This window comes from Enhydra lutris, unplaced genomic scaffold (assembly GCF_002288905.1).
Source record: "Enhydra lutris kenyoni isolate GAN:26980312 unplaced genomic scaffold, ASM228890v2 scaffoldscaffold60, whole genome shotgun sequence".
Lineage (NCBI taxonomy): Eukaryota > Metazoa > Chordata > Mammalia > Carnivora > Mustelidae > Enhydra > Enhydra lutris.
This window is the reverse complement of record NW_019154144.1, coordinates 1689414-1708670: the sequence shown is the minus strand read 5'-3', so window position 1 is coordinate 1708670 and position 19257 is coordinate 1689414. Positions and strand designations below refer to the sequence as shown.

General features: G+C 42.0%; 1 protein-coding gene across 1 annotated transcript in view; it reads right to left on the bottom strand.

Annotated features, from left to right (window-relative positions):
* Positions 1 to 19257, bottom strand: part of LOC111158574 (microtubule associated scaffold protein 2) — a 586722-nt gene that overhangs the window by 194834 nt on the left and 372631 nt on the right. The window contains exon 5 of the mRNA XM_022520694.1: positions 3966 to 4127. Within this exon, the coding sequence (XP_022376402.1) occupies positions 3966 to 4127 (162 nt within the window). The remainder of the gene's footprint in view (positions 1 to 3965; positions 4128 to 19257) is intronic.

The window sequence follows — 19257 nt, the reverse complement described above, 5'->3', positions numbered from 1 at the left end:
ACTTTTCTCCCTACCTCTCAGAGTTTTAAGGACAAAATTAGATTTAGTACATTAAAGTGTATTTATAAAGTAATGCAAAGTAGAAGAGAATTCCTGTTATCAAGATCACATGGCTTTCAAAAATCTCTCATGTGGTTGAAATATTTAAAAAACTAATGAAATTTTATGGGCCTCAATACTGTCGCTTCCTTTCTTTCTCTCCTTCACACCTGATGTATGATTTCCATTTAACTGGACTTCAACTAAAACAACCACTCTTTCAACACATTTTGCTATATTATTACATAATACCTTCAGTATATACTAGAGATGCTAGTCTAGTCAGTTTCATGTATTCTATTGATCAGCTTCAACAATGTGTAATATACAGTGTTGTTTCATGTTCTATAAACACACTCACTCCACCTGCCATCATCCTGAGTTACTTCGAAGTAAATCTCAGAGAGCCTATCATTTCATGTGTGAATGTTTAAAATACGACTTTTTAAAAACATAACCACAATTACCACATCATCCTTAAAATACTAGCAGTAGATTTACATTTCCTCAGTTATCTTCAAACAAAGTTTTTTGGGCATGTTTATTTGAACTGAGATGCAAAATAAGATCCATATTTTGCAGTCCCCCTCCGTCTCTTTTTACCCCCCAAATTGTTTCTTGCTTCTTGTTTTTTACAATTTTTGTTGTTGTGTAAATCAGTTGTTTTGTCCTATCCCATTTCCCACCATCAGGGTCTGCTAATTCTATTTCCATGGTGCTATTTAATATGCTTCTCTGCCCTCGTGTTTCCAGTAAACTAGTATTTAGATCTAGAAGCTAGTTCAGATACATTTTGCCCCCAAAACTAATTTACAATGTATAGATTTTCATCAGTACAGTTTATAACACCCAACTGTATCTTTCAATTGTATCTTTTATTACCTTCATCCCTGATTCACTAGCAGCTGTGAAAAGATATGCTATCCTATCTTGTTAACCAGAATACTTTTATAAGAGAAACTTCCCTTTATTAACTATTTGGTTGTCTTGAGGTACAGACCGAACAGAAGCTGAAATGTTCTATTATTTTCCTTATCTACCAGCTTTCTAAAATAACAGGTGGTTTCCAAGCATTCTCCAAAGTGACGAGTTTCTGCCTATCTTTTGTATCATTATGCCCTTGTGGATATACATATATCTTGGTGAATATTAATCTGCTGCAGCTGTTATCTTATTGCTACTCAAACTTTTTTTTTTTTTAAACCAGTAGGAGCTTATTCGGTTTGACACTTGAGTCCTTTTGAGAGAACTCTAGCAGTCTTTGAATTCTTCTTGGCTTTCTGGAAAGGAAAGATGCTCTACAGGTCCCCGCAGAAGCAGGCATTTTTTCAAGGACCCCTGTCTCCCTCTACTGGGAAATGTATTTAGAGATCATAGTCTGGGCACTGTTTGTGCCCTTTATTCTTCCTAGTCTATTTTTGGAAAAGATTCCTACAGGTGGGACTGCTAAGTCAAAGAACAAAAATGCTCATGCGATTTTATTAGATAATGCCAAATTCCCTGCATAAGACGCGTCTTACGTTGTATCCCACCCGTGACGTATGAGGGTGCCTCTTTCTCTGCAGCTTCCCAACAGCAGATGTTTTCAATCTTCTGGAATTTTGCCAATCTACTAAGTGACATATTGCAGTCCATTGTAGATTTACTTTACATTGTTCTTATTATGAGTGAGGTAGATTACCTTTTCTATTTTTTTTTAAAGTTTTATTTATTTGAGAGGACAGAGAAAGAGCACAAGCAGGGGAAGGGGCAGGAGGGGTGGGAGAAGCAGACTTCCCGCTGAGCAGGGAGCCCGACATAGGGCTCGATCCCAGGACTCTGAGATCATGACGAGAGTGGAAGGCAGAGGCTTAACTGAGTGAGCCACCCAGGCATCCCTACATTATCTTTTCATGTGGCTTTTTCTAAGAACAACTGCCCAAATTCCTAGCCTATTTATCTACAACGGTGGTTCACAAAATATGACCCCTAGATCAGTAGGAGTAGCATCACCTGGGAATTCATTAGAAATGCAAATTCTCGGACTCCATCCCAGGTCTACTGAATGGGAAAATGTGTACCACTAGAAGGTGACTTTGAGGGCCTATCATTACTTGATAAAAGCAAGGTAGAGAAAAGTATGTACAGTAGACTACCTTTTTCCTAAACAATAGGGACATTATATATATAATATTAATAATTATTATTAATTACTGAATAAGATACTCTGGGGATAAGGCCCATTAATCCATGTTCTAACAAGCCTGACAGATGATTCTAATACACGAAAATTGGAGAAACTTGCCTATAGGGTTGATTCCACGTCTGTATTTTAACTTCCCTTAAATTTGCCTAATTATTTTCTATTGAAACTAAGGCCAAATTGTTAGTACACTGGAACTGAAAGACTCAAACACCATGTGGCATTCATACATGCATTGGTTGGTGTATTCAACCCTTAACGAGTAGATGTTAAGGATCACTATAGATCACTGTGGCAGGCAGCGGGGATATCAGGCTAAAACAACACAGACATGGTCCCTGGCCCCCAGAAGTTTCCTTCCGCCAAGAGAGAACAAAATAAGTAATTTAAGTCTTACCAAAGAGGGTTCCAAGGTGCTACTGCATCCTAGAGCAAGGGGCTCAGCTAGTCTCGCGGTCAGGTAAATGCAAATTAAATGAACATTGAGGTAGTATTCTATTCCCATCAGATGGACAAAGGGATCATACTTATTCCTTACAGGGATATGGGTGGACATGTAAACCACTACAACAACTCTGAGAAAGAATCTAGTGTTACCTATCAATGCATCAAATACAACCATCCATTCCCAGGAATCAGTCCCGCAGAAAGGACGCCTCTCTTTCAAGGCCATTTGCTACAGCATTGTTCATAGGGGCAAAGCTAGTTACAGAGTGAACGTCCACAGTGGGGAATGGTTGAAACATCACACCAAGCAGCCACTGAAAAGAATGAGCCATGCCATGATTTGAAGGTGTTTCTATGATGTACTCTTTGAATAAGGAAAGCAACATGTAGAAAAGTGGGGATAATAAATCTTCAGTTTTAGAAACTCCCATAAGTCCATATGTGTATGCTGTACGTGATTATTTGAGGATAGAAGAAAAATATGGAAGACTAGATACCAATATGGATAAGCCTTCTACAGTGGATTAGGGCTCAACATACGTCTTCCCTTCTTCTTTGTTTACATTCCTATCGTGCAAGAAGGTGGATGGCTCAGAATTGCAAGCTCGGGCACCCCGCAGACAAACAGACATACTTGGGTGAGATGGGGTCCACATGTAGGCTGCCTCGACAAGCACCTTCACTTGTTACACCTTTGCACAAGCTGACGGCCCTGCTTCAGGACACTGGCTTCATGGGTGTGGAGGGGCAGGGCATCCCTTCTGCTGGCCTGGACCCAGCAGAAACAGCTTGGTTCTGGAGTCCTTCTCAGGTAGCTGCTGCTCCTTGGATCCCAGTTTTGGTGGCATGAGCCTGGAACCAGAGGTGTGGAACAGAACTCCCAGATCCCTGGCCAGCAGCTTGTGTGGGGTTCCATGACTCACCCCTGGAGCTGAAGTTGGAAGCTTGGTCCCATCGTCCTTCCAGTGATTTCATTAACGTGGGACTCCAGAACCAAATGCCAATCTGCCCTAAAATAGTTTGATTCTTTTTTTTTTTTTCCTTGCAATCAAACTACATGGTTCAATGGGTTACCAGCTGGGGAAGGAGTGACAGTTGTGAGAATTTAAACATATGAATATACGAAAGTACCTTGAAAATAGTGCTATATTGTTGTTATTAATTTAAATGCCATTTAAAACTCATCTGTCATCCCGTCTAAGTAACTGATGTACAGGGGGTGGGGGGGCCTTGAAAAGACTCTTTAATGTAAGAAAGGCACTCCACTGTGGAGTTTCTCCAGGACACACAGTCTTACCAGCGGGTGTAGATGTGGATTTTGGTGCCGGAAGCAAACTCCTGCGGGGTGTTGTTACACTGGGGGTTGCTGGAGGGGCCGCCCGGCTGGCCCCCTTGGGTGTGTCTTTGGAAGGCAGAGCTGCCTTCAGAACCGGCTGGTCTTCATTCCCAAAGGTTGACCCTGTGGGAGGCAGACAGTATGTTAATTATAACCTCATGAAAAATGGATGGACCCTTCTTGCCATTTGCAATTGCCAGCCAATCCCAACGCTGTCATCTGCTTTAGAGCTTGATCTGACTCTTAGTGAGTGGCCTTGAAAAACATTTCTCTGGGACCAGAAGTGGAGAAGAGCTCCCTTTAATCACCACAGCAAAGTCTGTCATTCAAATCCTCTGTGCGAGGGACACCACAAAAGACAAAAGCAGCCTCTGAAGATTTTATACGTGTGTGTGTACGTACACACACGCACACATACTCACACACAATTTGCTTATGTGGAAGTGTAACTGTACATATGTACAGTGTGCATTTATTTGATAACTCACAGAGGATGAGCAATCCTATTTTCGAAAACCAGTGTGTGTGACCCAGGAGAGGTGAGAGTAAGAAAAAAGACTCATGCATGGGCCGCTGCTCCAAGAAGCTTCTGGAGAATACCCTGACATGCAAGTTATTTGACCTTCAGAACAAAAGGCTTGGGGTAAAGGTAGAAGGGTATGGAGCATGGGGACAGAGAATCTCTCTGACACCCATGAAGTTTTTTGCCTGAAAAGCTGAGATGTCACCAAACTGTGAAGCCCTGAATTAGAGCCTCGCATATTGCAAAGACAGACGATGCCTATTGATACTTCAGTTTACTATTCAACATAGAAACAGACTCTATGTCTAAGGACAGTTTGTTTACAAAGGACTGCTCCGACACTCTGAACATACGGCACACTGGGATATGTGTCAGGTTTAAATGCACAAGGCCCCAAGTTTTCTTCCAGATCTTTCCAAACCTACTGTGGCTTATACATCTGTCATCTCTTAAAGACAATGACACCATCATCTACTCCCTGTTAAAGGATCAGTCTTTTAAGTATACCTCTGAGTACAGCTGCAAGGCCTAATCCACGAAATTAAGCTTGAATGTATTGGAACCACGGCTTGTTTGGAATTAAACTATCCAGTTAGAAACGTGACCATCTACCGTGGAAAATATGCAATGACAGTTGGAAGAAGTATACAGAATTTTAGCAAAAGATGAAATTTTTTGTTTTCATCATTTTAAAAGGATAGGCCTAACATTTTATTTAGATAGGGCCTGCATTAAATGATAACATTATTCAAATGGCTTTAATATTCAAAACATTCAGGAATTTTATTCAATCACTTAGAGTAAGAGATTGCTGATTTCCTCCCTCTGAAGACCCGAAAGTCTGTCTAAGATCGGTGGGATTTGTTTCTAAAGAAAAGCGTATTTAGGAAAGAAAAAATAAAGAATGCCCTATTTCCCAGCACAGAGCCTATGTCCTACACTTCTTTTCAGGTCTGTGCAAGCTTTTCCATAGTTCTAAACAGGGCTCGAGAATGCATTTGATCTATGCCAACAGAACAAACGCACTGAAAGTTCACAGAAAGGATGTGCACTGTATCCTGAATGTCGAATAAAGTAAGCACCTGTTTGATTATAACCTCATGAAAAACTTCTTCAGAAAAATGGAACCATGCACCTGAAAACAGTAAGTCTTAGCTTCTGAATCATTCAGTGGGTTCACTAGTCCAACCCCAGAATCTAGAGGCTCTCTGGAGGTTTGCAGGACATTACAGATGGAAGGAAGGTGCCCAGCCACTGGATGGATTTCACATGGAACTCTGCACTGCTTAGCTTACCACTGACATACTGCTGGAATAATCTACTCACTAAAATGTGTAGTGGAAGCCGAATTGAACATAAAATTTTCACACAGAATCTTCCACTTAATTATTAAAGTTTCTTAAGAGGGAAATGTTTTGTATCATTTGTAAAGTTCAAATGCCCTTTTATCAAATCCTCTTGCACCTGGCATCATCCTCAGAGGTGAAATTTATTATTCAGAGAACATGTCAATTTAGAGATTCGGCAGCTTGGGATTGGGAAGGCATTCATCTATTTGAAGTACGAAGTGTCAAGGAAGCTAAGTGGGTGAGGTACGCTCCTCTGAGAGTGGTCTTGAATTAACAAAAAAGAAAATAAAGTAAAATAAAATAAAATAAAACTCTATTCTTGTCTATCATTGTGGGACCCGGCTGGCAGTTCACAGTATTACTCTTTGAAAACCAGCTTAAGTCAGCCAGTAATTAAAGACTCATTATTTAATAAATGGAGAGTACTCAGAATGGCTGCTGAATTCTAGAACTGTTCTGGCTACTTCACAATAATGCAGGCAGCATTAAACCATTGCTTGATAAGAGGAAGAAAATAACTGGAAATAAACAACTATTTGTGTGAGCCAGAAAAAGAGTGGTGGTGTTTCATGAGTCTAATCACAGTTTGGCCGAATCTGGCCTGAACGATCCAGGTTATCCCCTGGATGAAGGGTGGAGTCTGAGGAGAAGGACAGCCAGGGTTGTTTCTCCACCTCCCACCTCTCTGCCCCTGCGTTTCTTCATCCGCAAGTGGGGACACTGGGCATGGATCTCACAGAGCCATTACGGGAAGTAAAAGAGCTAATACAAGTGGATTTTTAAGAGTCAAGGCAAGAGTTAGTACAAGGAAAGAGTGGTGTCTAGTGCACAGTGAGCTCTTCTGTGTTAGTTACGAGCACACATGGGCTAGTTTTCAGTTCAGCGGTTGGTCATTACAGCAAATCAGTTTTTTGTGGGGAACTTGGAACGAATCCAGGGACTAATATCAGGTGGTGCTGCTCCAAGTGAGAAGGAAGGAAACATTGAAATAAATCTGACAGCAACTGCAGGATGTAGGGAGATACAGTATGATTGTCCTTAAAAACCTATGACGAGCTACTTGAGACACAGGAAAAGGGGAGAATCAGGACATAAGGGACCACCGGGCTTCAGAGTATTGGACGCTGCAGGTTCCACTATGAGCGATACTGTTGGGACCCAGGGCATGAGCGTGGTATCAAAATGGCTGTCCGAACTGCCTGTCACAATTCGCACCCACCACAGGTAGTGACCGTCTGACTTTAATGAATGAATGAAATTGGTTTTAATTTATAGGTCTCTGACAGGCAGTGAGGTGGAGCACTTTTCTCAAATTCAAGTTTTTTCTTCCATAAGGTACCCACTCATAACCTCTGCCCTTTTTCTACTAAAGGATTTTATTTTCATAATTGACATATAGGAGGTTTTTTTTTTTAATATTCTGGATATTGATCCTTTCTAGGTATATATTTCATATATCCTCTCAGTCGTTGACTAGCCTCCGCAGTGTTGGTGCCTTTATTCAGAAGTCTTTCATTTTATCTATTTATTTATTTATTTATGATTTTATTTACTTATTTGACACAGAGGGACAGTGAGAGAGGGAATACAAGCAGGGGGAGTGGGAGAGGGAGAAGCAGGCTTCCCGCTGAGCAGGGAGCCCTACTCGGGCTCCGATCCCAGGACCATGAGATCATGACCTGAGCCAAAGGCAGATGCTTAACTGACTGAGCCACTCAGGCACCCCAGAGGTCTTTCATTTTAATGTAGTTTATTTTTCTCAGTCTTTCCCCCACTTGATTTGTACCTTATGTGTCTTAGTTTTTCATTGTCTACCTGAGCTAATAAAGATGTTCTCCTATGTATTCTTCTAAACGGTTTAAAACTTTGTTTTGCACATTAGATCACTAATTCACCTGGAACAGAGCATGGAGTAGGGCCTGGATGTGTGGTTGCTATTTTCTATATAGACAGCCAATTATCTCAGCCCTGTACATTCGACAGTCCATCTCTTCTGCAGTATCTGTACTTCCTTCTGCTGTGTGTCAAGATTCATACAGGCCTGATTTTTAGAGTAAGCTAAGAGCCACCAAATTGAGGTAATCTAATAGGGTGCCTGGGTGGCTCAGTCGGTTAAGCATCTGCCTTTGGCTCTGGTCATGATCCCAGGATCCCATCCTGGAATGGAGCCTCAGGATCGAGCTGAGCGGGAGCCTGCTTCTGTTTCTCCTTCTACCCCTCCCCTCCCCCCTTGCTCATTCTCTCAAATAAATAAATAAAATCTTTAAAAATTTTTTTAATACTATAACATAACAAAAGTTTCTCTCTCAATCATGAATCGTCTCACACAGGCAATCTGGATGACATGCCATCCTGGGGAGCTGTAATCCAGGCAGGAGCTCAGGGAGTCTGGCTCCTTCCATCTTGTGTTTTTGCCCTACTCTGGGTTTCTCAAGAGACATTAATATGCAGCTGGTATATGGGGAGGAAATGAATTATTCATGGAAGGATTTTTGGGGGTCAGGCCTGAAAGCAGAGTGTATCACTTCTGCCATGAGTCTAATGGCTGGGAAATGTAGTTTAGTTTATGCACAGGAGAAAAAGGGAATCATTTGGTAAACACCTAACCCATTCTGCCACATGAGGCTCCATTTCTGAACTCTATATTCTGTCTCATTGATCTCTTTCTCTATCACTATACCAATACCATAGCATATATATTTGCTGTCATGCAAGACTAGTACTGGCATATTGAACCAACATAAGACAAGTACCTCCAACTTGGTTCTTTTATTTTACAATTGTCTTGACATATACATATACATTTCTCTTTCTCTTACATGTAAATTCTAGTATTTATTTTCTCTTACATATAAATTCTAGTATCTACTTTCTCTTACATACAAATTATATACATATACAATTCTCTTCTCTTACATATAAATTCTAGTATCTATTTGTCAAGCTCTAGGAAAAGTGGCCAGAATTTCCAATTAGATACGATTACATCTTCTTTCTGAACTGCAACATGTTTGAAGGAAGAGCAAGCACAGACCCCATGAAGAACAGCAAACCTGTGCTGAGCACCACTTATACTCTAGGAGCCATGTTAGATGAAAGAAATACAAAGAACATGGAGTTCCATGAAAAAGCAAACACCAAATACGTTGTTCTATAAAGACGTAGCACTAAATGACACGATAAAATAATAATAACAAATAAGATAAAAAGAGGCAGCACTGATCCTTAAGGAATCAAAATCTGGGATACTTTGGGTTGAAGCAATATTGGCATCTAGTGGGTAGAGCTGTCAATACCTCTGTTCAGAAGACATGCAGAAATATAAGAGACCATGGAGAAAAAGGGCTAATAATTGTTAGCTGAGGGGTATGAGGTCAGGGAGAAAAGATAACTTTTTTTTGTAAACAATCACATGTCATAAAGGGGATTTCTCTACACCATTCTTAACTCTGTGAGTTGCCAGCTTATTCTTCTTAATTCTTTCCTTTTAAATGCCAGTGGTGTACCCTGGACTTGTTACATTATCACCACTGAAATATGAAGGTATTCTTCTGATCATAGAAACTAAAGGACAATAGCCTCCTGTTTCACTGCTGGACCCTAGCCATCTTTTTGTAAATACCCAAATCATCATATCATCAACTTACTACTTGGAAGGTAAGCTCTCCTTCATTAGAGGTATATGCAATGTATATGTTCTGCATGGTTACAGACTCCAGCCAGGTCCAGGTGAATATATAAACCAAATTGTGCTATATTTTCCTCTTTAAACCACCAGGCTTGTTCAGCACTGAGAGTCCTAGGATCAAGTAATTTCTCTTTTCTCTTTCCAGTACCACTCCTAGAGTTCCTTCCCTGCAGTGCTTACATCCCTTAACTGATGGATCAATTCTATCAAAATCTCATGGAGTTGAACCCCTACCTCACACCATATGCCAAAACTAGGATCAAAGACCTGATGTAAGCACTAAAATTATAAAACTCTTAGAAGAAAACACAAATGTAAGTCTTGATGACACTGGGACTAGATAATCATTTCTTAGATATGATACCAAAAGCACAAATAACTGAAGAAAAAATAGATAAGTTAGACTTCATCAAAATAAAAGCCTCTGTGCTTCTGAGCGTGCTATTAATAAAGTGAAAAGAGAGCCTACAGAACTGAAGAAAATATTTCCAAATCACTTATCTGATAAGGGTCTAGTATCCAGAATATATAAAGAAGATTTATAACTCAACAATAGAGACAAGTAATTCAATAAAAAGTGAACGTAGAATTTGAATAGACATTTTTCTGAAGAATATATACATATAGTCAATAAGCACATGAAAAGATGGCCAATGTCATCTTTTAGATGACAACAGGGAAATACAAGTCAAAGAAACCATGGTAAACCCACCAGGATGGCTATAATAAAAAAGATAGACAATAGCAAGTGTTGGTGGAGATGTGGAGAAACCGGAACTTCATACACACTGGTGGGACTGTAAAGTGGTGCAGGTACCTCAGATGGCATAAGACAGAAAAGAATATTCCTCCAGCCCACTATTGCAGTCCATCCATTATAGCAAAACAGCAAGTTCAGACACGAGGAGGATGATACTCAACTCCTCCCAGAACCCCTTCACCCTCCTCATCTACTCTCACAAAATTAGGTGTAAGTCTGAGCTTCTCTGTCTGACACCACAGAGGGAGGAAGACACAGGCAAATTCAGGCCACAAAAGGTGGTCCTAGAGGCAGGCACTAGGGGGAGGATGTGTGAAGGTACAGGGCACCTGATATTCCCCTGCGAAGGAAGGAGAGATGTCTACTCCACCTTCTCAGAAGGGTAATTCTGGCTATGGCTGAGGTCAAGGTGAAAAGTTGGGTTTTGTGATCCATATTCCAATGTGCTCTTTCACTTCTTCATATACTGGAATGCTAAGAAGTTTGCTTGATTCTTAAAAAGAAGAAAGAATGGTAATGAGAGACAGATGCTAACCAGACCAGAATGAGGTTCTTAAAAGGAAGGCTGTGGAAGAAAAGCAAAATTGTTATTAATAATATGAAGGCATTACAGCCAAACCTTAAGAAACATGTTTCATTGATTTTGAATATTTATACATATTATAATGATTAAACTACTCTCTTCACTGATTTTTTTTTTCTTTTTTTTTTTTTTTTTTTACAATTCTCAGCAATCAAGTTGTATAATGTTCGGGCTGCATGATTGCCTAATTGATGCATATCTCATTGATTTAGCAGTAGTTATCACTCAGTGGCAAAATTTAGTTTAATTATTAGAGTACCAACTGAATATTTCATTTCCCACCTTGTGCATATTTTAACCTAGGTGTTTTATTCTCACATTAAAGAGCTAAAGGGAACCCCCTATCTTAGCATTTCACCAAAGTTAGTTCTTTGTGAAAAATGAAGTAGACTAAGCGTCCTAGGTTCCAGGCTCTACACTAGGCAGGGAGCTCAGGGCTCACACAATGTACCTTTTCCAAAAAGGGGACACCCAGACCACAAACAAGTACACAGACTGAAAGAAACACAGGGGGCAGAGCTAGAAGGAGACTCAAGGGTGAAGATCAAGTACTTGGAGAAGGCGTCCTAGAGGAGGAGACACCTAAAGGAAACATTTCTCTCAGCTGCACACTAGCACTGGAACTCTTTTATTCTTTAATATTAATGATATCATCATTGTTCTAGAACCTTAGGATCAGAGTGCCAAAATCATCCTTGAATCTCTCTTTCCCTTTTTTCAACCAATGCAAGTCAATGTGCTTCCATTTCCATGCCGGACTTCATATTTCTATTCCGTCTCTGCTCCTGTGGCTAGCCTCCAGCAGTCCCTTGTCACCTCTTGCAGAGAGAATGGTATCGACTCCTCTCCTCCACCCACCCCACCCCATTCAGTTCACCCTCTTCACTGTGCCCTGTTCTTCCCAAATAGAAGTGGCTCAACATAGTCTTCCAAGTACCTCACAAACTGTTTTTTGCTGTTCAAATCTTCCATTATGTGGTCCCAGCTGTCTTCCCTGCCTTACTTCCTGCTCCCACATCAAGGGCAGTATAAACTGGAGGCAGGATTCCCCTGGCACTTACTGCTCTGCTAGAATTAAGGCTGTGCTTGAGCCCTGCTGTACGAACGAACGAAGAAAGCAGTCAGTGCCGCAGTGTCCTGGGGCGAGTGCTTCCTGTCACAGACACCTCTTTTTCTCAACTTCTGAGACCACGGGCTCTCTAAAAGCTTTGCATGTTCCCCAACTGCTCCTGTGAATGTAGTCACATGGAATGAGCACAGCCAAGGTGGGCATTTGTTGTTTCAAAGGTGGGGATTGTCTGTGGTGTGGTACGGTGGGGTTTGAGCACTTCTGAAGACAATAAACAGAAAGGCTAACATCAGCACTTGGGCAAAAATGGGTGAAGGGGAGAGGGAGGTAGAGGCTTCCAGGGGCAGAAAGAATAAGTCCTGGGGATGAAAGGCACATCCTAGGGGATAAGTCAGTGGTACTGTAGTGATGTGGCCTGGTGACAGAGGGGAGCTCCACTCGCAGGGAGCACGGCATAGCGTATAGACCTGTGGACTCACTGTGCTGTACCTGAAGCTAATGTAACATTGTGTGTCCACCATATTCAAATAAAAATTTTTCTTTAATGTTTTTTGTTTTTCTGCCCAAGCACTATGATCTTTCTCCCCGAGAGGGTCCCATTTACCTAATACTTTTCTTCTCTATCACATTTCAAATTTTGCTTTGGTCTCACCTTAAGCATGAATCTCTGGGTTTTTTAAAGTTTGAAAGGCTAATAGGTAAGTGGTTAAACTGCTGGGTTCCAACTCTGGAGCGACTTCTTACTAGTTGTCTGACCTGGACAAGTTGTTTAATTTCCCTGTGCCTCATTTCATCATCTTCCAAGGGGGGATAATAGCGGTACCTACCAGTTAGAGTTGTTGTATTGTAAAAGTTATTACATGTTCAGAATAAAGTGTTCAGAATAGCGAATGGCACACGTAAGTGCTCAGCAAATGTAACATTGACATCTGTCCACTAACCCCACATGGAGCCTCATGTGAAGCCCATCAGCCCCATCAGCCTATCCCCTCCTCCCTCTTCTTCCAGCCCCCCATCTCTCATGGCTTTGTATCTTTCCAAGGCATTAACTGGGATCCCTTCTAGGGGTCTGGTTCTGAACAGGCAGCTCTAGGGAACTGTGGTTCTTTTGATAGCCACCTTTCCTGAGTAGCCTAAGTCCTAATGAAAGAAAGAGAAACATATTGTCTGTTTCGCTACTTCCTCTCAACCTAGAGCAAATGGTGACTTCTCACTAAGCCAGGAGAGGGCCTCAGAGTCTTTCTTAACACACACTCCAGGAAGTCAATAAATGATCCCAGCCCTGGACCAGAGAACATACATATCTTCATACGATATCTTCATATGCTTACCACCCTTACTGGGTGGGACATATCCTTATACACTCAGCATTCTTACTAAGTAGCAAGGCACACTTCTATAGATCAGGGGCTGTTGGGGAGAGGATTCCTCTAGGGACAAACAAACTTCCTGGACTCCTGAGGCAAGACCTCAGCTCTTTTTTTTTTTTTTTAAATTTTATTTTTTATAAACATATATTTTTATCCCCAGGGGTACAGGTCTGTGAATCGCCAGGTTTACACACTTCACAGCACTCATCATAGCACATACCCTCCCCAATGTCCATAATCCCACCCCCCCAACCCCCCTCCCCCCATTAACCCTCAGTTTGTTTTGTGAGATTAAGAGTCACTTATGGTTTGTCTCCCTCCCAATCCCATCTTGTTTCATTTACTCTTCTCCTACCCCCTTAACCCCTCATGTTGCAACTCCTAAGACCTCAGCTCTTAAACTCTTCTGGCTGGGCTGTGAAGTAAGATTAACAGTAATAATAATAAAAGTACCATATAGCATAGTCATGAACACTAGAGGCTCTGTCCAAATTCAATGCCAGATTAGAAAGTTACTAGTAATATTTTCTTTAAAAAGAGCACGTGTTGTGCTGAGCCTGGGTGTTATGCACAACTAATGAATCGTTGAATGATACATCAAAAAATAATGATGTACTATATGTTTTTTAAAAAAGCTAATTAAGCCTCTTTTATGAAATGGCTTCTTAGGTACCCTCCATCTTTAGGTTATTCTAAAAATAAAAGGAGAAAGTGAGCATTAAGCACTTTTGCTGCATGTCTTGTACTCGATAAATGGGAGCTCTCATCGGCAGTGGGAGCCCCGGCATCTGCAGGTAAAGCTCTCTTCTCAGTCGGTTTCTTCAAGGCCCCTGTCTATCCCAATGACACCAAATGGCACCACATGTTATGAGATCCTACTCCCTGCATCCCTATGGAAGTACCCTCAAGACAACCCTAACCCCACCAGATCCCCAGCGGAAGTCGATGGTTCCAGCGGGTAGCGAAAGCCGCCATCAACAGCACCTCCGCCTTGGCAGGTTCCTACCGCCCCAACAGGCAGTCTTCCCAGCGCCCCCTAGGCCAGGCATAATCCCCCAGGTTTTCTTCTTTTGACCATGATCACAACTACAGCATCACAGAGGAGAAAAATACCCCCAGTTGTCTATCCTCTCGCTGCCCCCAGGCACCTGAGAAAAGCATCCACTTTTCCCTCCAGAGTCTATCCTAATAGCAAAGAGGGTCTCTTTCCTATTTCTTTGCAGGAAATTGGGGGAATTGGGGTACAGGTGAACTGATAAAGTGCGATTCAGAATGCGGAGACACAAACGTCAGAGGGAAAGCAGGCCTGGTGAATGGTCTCCCCGAGTCCCCCATCTGAGAGACCTGTCATATTCTGTCGCGTGGACAAGTCCATAAGGCCTTCACAGCCTGTTTATTTATTTATTTATTAAAGATTTTATTTATTTATTTGACAGAGAGAGAGAACACAAGTGGGCAGAGTGGCAGGCAGAGGGAGAGGGAGAAGCAGGCTCTCTGCTGAGCAGGGTGCCCAATGTGAGGCTCGATCCTAGGACCCCGGCATCATGACCTGAGCCAAAGGCAGTGGCTTAACCGACTGAGCCACCCAGGTACCTCCCTTCACAGTCTGTTTAAATGCCTCCTTCAATATAGCATCTTCTCTCCATTCCCTTCTAGGTAACAGAGCTAGTCTAAGGAAGACCCAGCTGGTTAACAAAGCAAGCAAAGGCCCGGGGTAATAAAAGCATCTCTCTTAAAATCCACGGAAGTAACCAAGAAAGATGAAAGCTGGCATCACCCAGCCCAAGACTTCTGAACTCTCAACACACAAATCACTTAAAACTTACTTTTAATTAGAGAAATTCTCTTTAGTATTTACCGAGTCACATTTGCAAAGGAGAGGACATAGTCAAATATTGATGGAGGTTAGTTACTTAAAAGACCGAGGGCTAATATGGCACATCAGGAGAATTTTGGGTAATTAAAAGCAACTTTTTACCATTCCCCTTTTATATCAATTAGACCAGTTGTAACAAATCCCTTTTCCCTATCTGAAGTGCTTAAAAGCTTGATCCGTCATCCATGAACACCCTGGTTCATCACTGTGTGAATCTTTTAGTAGTTAATACCTTGGGGAAAATATTTAAACTGGAGCATTTTAATTATACACTTAATATGGGAGTTGTTAAAAGATAAGAGCATCTGATTTGAACTCAATTTAAATTCTGTTAAAGTTATTAATATGGTATAAGAAATTATAGGAATGATCAAGGGCTTCTGTACTAGCTTTTATTAATAGAGCAACAAGAAAGTTTAGCTGCTCCATTTCTATAGCTTGGATCTGGTGCTCTATTATAGTCTCCTTTTTTATGTCACAGATTTAATTAGCTGTTTCCAGGTACCTGGGGGACTCGTGGATTATTTCATGTCAAACATGGCTTTAGTGAGCCCCAGTATGGCAGCAGACCAAGATCAAACCCTGAGAAAACAAGTCAAATGTTGAAAAGTGGCTCAATGCAACTGAGCCCCAACCTCCTTTCCCATATATTTATTAACACTAGAGGGACTGCAAGAAGAAGTCAGATTGTACCATCTAGCAAGAAGTTGTGGCACTCTTAAAAAGAACCTTCCTACTTAGTAGTTTCTGGGGAATACGAAACCTTTAAGGAGCAGAGCCTCTTAGGAGATGAATAGCATATTGGCTTTAAGATGTGTGTCAACTTGTAAAGCAAAGTAATATTCAACCCTTGGTCTCTACGAATTTTCTGCTTAGCACCATCACTGTTCTCTTTCTACTAGATACCAATGGCACTCTCTCCCTGACCATCCCCAGATTGTGACAATCAAAAAATGTCTCCAGATATTGCCAAATATCCTTTGGGGACAAAAACCATTCCCAGTTGAGAACCACTGCTCAGGAAGAAAGACTAAAACATTTAGGCAAAATAGAGTACTTACTTGTCTTAGTGGAAAATGAGACTAGTGATATCTAACATCTTGCTGGGTCACCTTGATAACTAATTTTTTAATAATTCTCAATAGTGAATTTTTGGTTAACCCGTTGGATAAATGAGGACGGTATAAATATGCTGCTTTGATACTTAATGGTGTTTTAATAAAGCTCCCCTGCTTTTCGTATGTACACTCAGCTTCATCTCAGTGAAGACTGGGAAGCTGGGCTGCAATCTTGATAGTTCTGGTGGCCTCAGTCCAAAACCTTGAACACCCAGAAGCCGCACTAAAGTCCAGATAAAAATATCTTGAGAACATACATAGCAACTGATGTCAACTGAGATTGCATGGTGGGGGGACCCCAACAGGAGACACATGGTGATGCTCTTTGATGGGTTTAAATCATCATGGTTTAACAGAGAAGTGTCATTCCTTGGAAGCATCCCACTGAGAAATAAACAGTTTTTAAAACACTAAGATTGGTGGACTTACAAGTCAAACCAAAAGAAACTGAGTTCCCTTTGCTTTCCTTTGGCTGTCTATGTATTTCTGGCTATTGGCTAGGATGAAAGGGGACCATGGTCTTGGAACCCCATGAGAACATGGTGGCCCTGAGACAACCATTTTTCACCCATGTCCTCAAAAGAAGCAAGCACGACTGGGATCAGCAGATCATGCATTTCGTATCTCATACAGGTAAGCGCTAAATAAATCGCAGTCTCCCCTCTCCAGGGTTCTGAAAAACATTATGCTCATTTCTTAGCTTATGAACACAGTTCTTTTCTTGAAAGTCTTTTCTAATACAAAGTTTCAAAAACTGAAAGTCCTATTTCCATTCTTTTTTATGGGCTTAGCTATGTCTAGGACGTGCTCTCCCTGCCATCATTCGTGTCAAATAAAATCTCCACTATTTAAAGTCTATCATAAAATCATTCAAGCATCATTCAAACTGTTTTTGCAAATTACGATAACCTAATAAATGGGGTTTACAACCCCTTTAAAGCCTTCCAAATTTGTGAGATATAAGCAAAGGCTCTAGTTGGCCACTTCACACAGGGAATTTCCTCAGGGAAGGTGCCAGCAGCCTCCACCTTAAGCCTAAGGCAGTGAATCCAGGCCTGTCTCTTGCCTTCCAGATTTTATGAACCTCTGAAACCAAGCTTATGCCCCACCCCCACCCCCCGAGGAGCTTCGACTCTTGTGCACACTCCTCTCTCTCCACATCCTGCAACAGAGCCAGTCTTGGGCCAGATAATGGTGAAGGGGCACACCAGGCCCAGGCAAACACCTAGGTCTCCCCAAGTCTCTGAGGGGCAGGGCATCCCACCATCTGCACTGTGTCTGGGAGTCACTACGCAATCACGCCTTCTCTCCATGTCAGCCCCCAAGCTGAGCAAGGACCAGCAGATGAGTTCCCTTAACCTTTTTGGTTTTGCTGTTAAAAAAAAAAAACAAAAAAAAACTGAAAGACTGGAGAATGTTTGTAAATAGAAAACAAGTATAAATATCTATTATTCATAGAGCTCAAAATTCATAAATCAAGGTTTATAAGAGGAAGTGTTTGAATTCAGAGTAAAATGTGGATTCTTCATTAGTCATAACATATGGCTGAAAAAAACAGAATCGTGAGAAAGCTTTGCCTTAATTAAGGGGCAGTAGCCGTGGGCCTGGTAGGTGTGGGTAATAATGCCCAGAACCTTCTTTGTGTTCCACCCTGAACAGTAACACCCCAAAGGCTGTGTGTGCAGAAAGGAAAGAATGGGACAGTCTGTAGCCTTGGGGCTCAAGCAGTCTTGGAATAAATTGTTTCCTAAAATATGTATGAAATGCAGCACTTGCCAAGGTCTCCTTCCCTACGGAGGCTTCTGGTGATGTGGTAGACAGCAGATAGGAACAAAATGCTGGGCTACTCCAGCGGGGAAATTTTTTAAGTAGTGGCAAATTCTGACCATAAATGTGATCAAGGTGTGTGTGGTAAGCAGGATTCTAAGAGGTTTCTCAGGATGCCTGGTCCCTGGAGTACACCCCTTGCATAATTCCCAGGGTGGTGAATATGACGGGCACTACTCCCATGACTAGGTCATGTTACATGGCACATTTGCCATCAAGAAATGGAGAATACCTGGGTGGGCCTGACCTAATCACATGTGTCCTTTAAAAGCACAGCATCTTCTCCAGTGGAAGGCAGGAGAGAAAGTCAGAGATTCGAAGCACGACAGGGACTCAATACACTGTTGATGTCTTGGAGATAGAGGGAACCAGTAACAAGGAAGGAGGGCAGCCTCTGGTGCTGAGGGCAGTTCCTGACTAATGGCTGGCAGGAAGAGGGGGACCTGAGGCCTAGACCTGCAAAGAATAAATTCAACTGCATGAACCGGCAAGTGGATTCTTTCCCAGAAGCCTGGAGAAGAGATTTCAGCCCTCCTGAAACCTGGATTTCAGCCTTTGAGGTCTTAAGCAGTGAGCTCCATTCTGCCATATGGGAGCTAATAAGCAGGCGCTGTTTCAAGTGGCTAGATTGGGGGTGCCTCTGTCGGTTAAGTGTCTGTCTTCAGCTCAGGTCATGATCTCAGGGTCCTGGGATGAAGCCCCATGTTGGGCTCCCTGCTCTGCAGGGAGTCTGCTTCTCCCTCGCCTCTACCTCTCCCCTGGCTTGTGTGCTCTCCCACCACCCCCTTGAATAAATAAATAAAATCTTTAAAAAAGTTACCAGGTTGTGGTAAGGAGACAATAGCAAACCTCTGAAGGTTCCTAGTGCACTGGGCCCGGTACTCATGACCAGAGCTAGTCCAGTCTGGTAAGAGGAGAATGTGGTTCAGAGGAAGGCAGGGACAGACTGGGACCCCCCACCCCTGGCCACAGTGTCCCACATGGACTTGTGGAGGCAATGCTGACCCCCTGAAGCCGGCGACCCTAATAGAAAGTGCACCTATGCTAGACAGTCTCAGAGAAACCTCTCAATCTTCCCGAATCCAAGCTT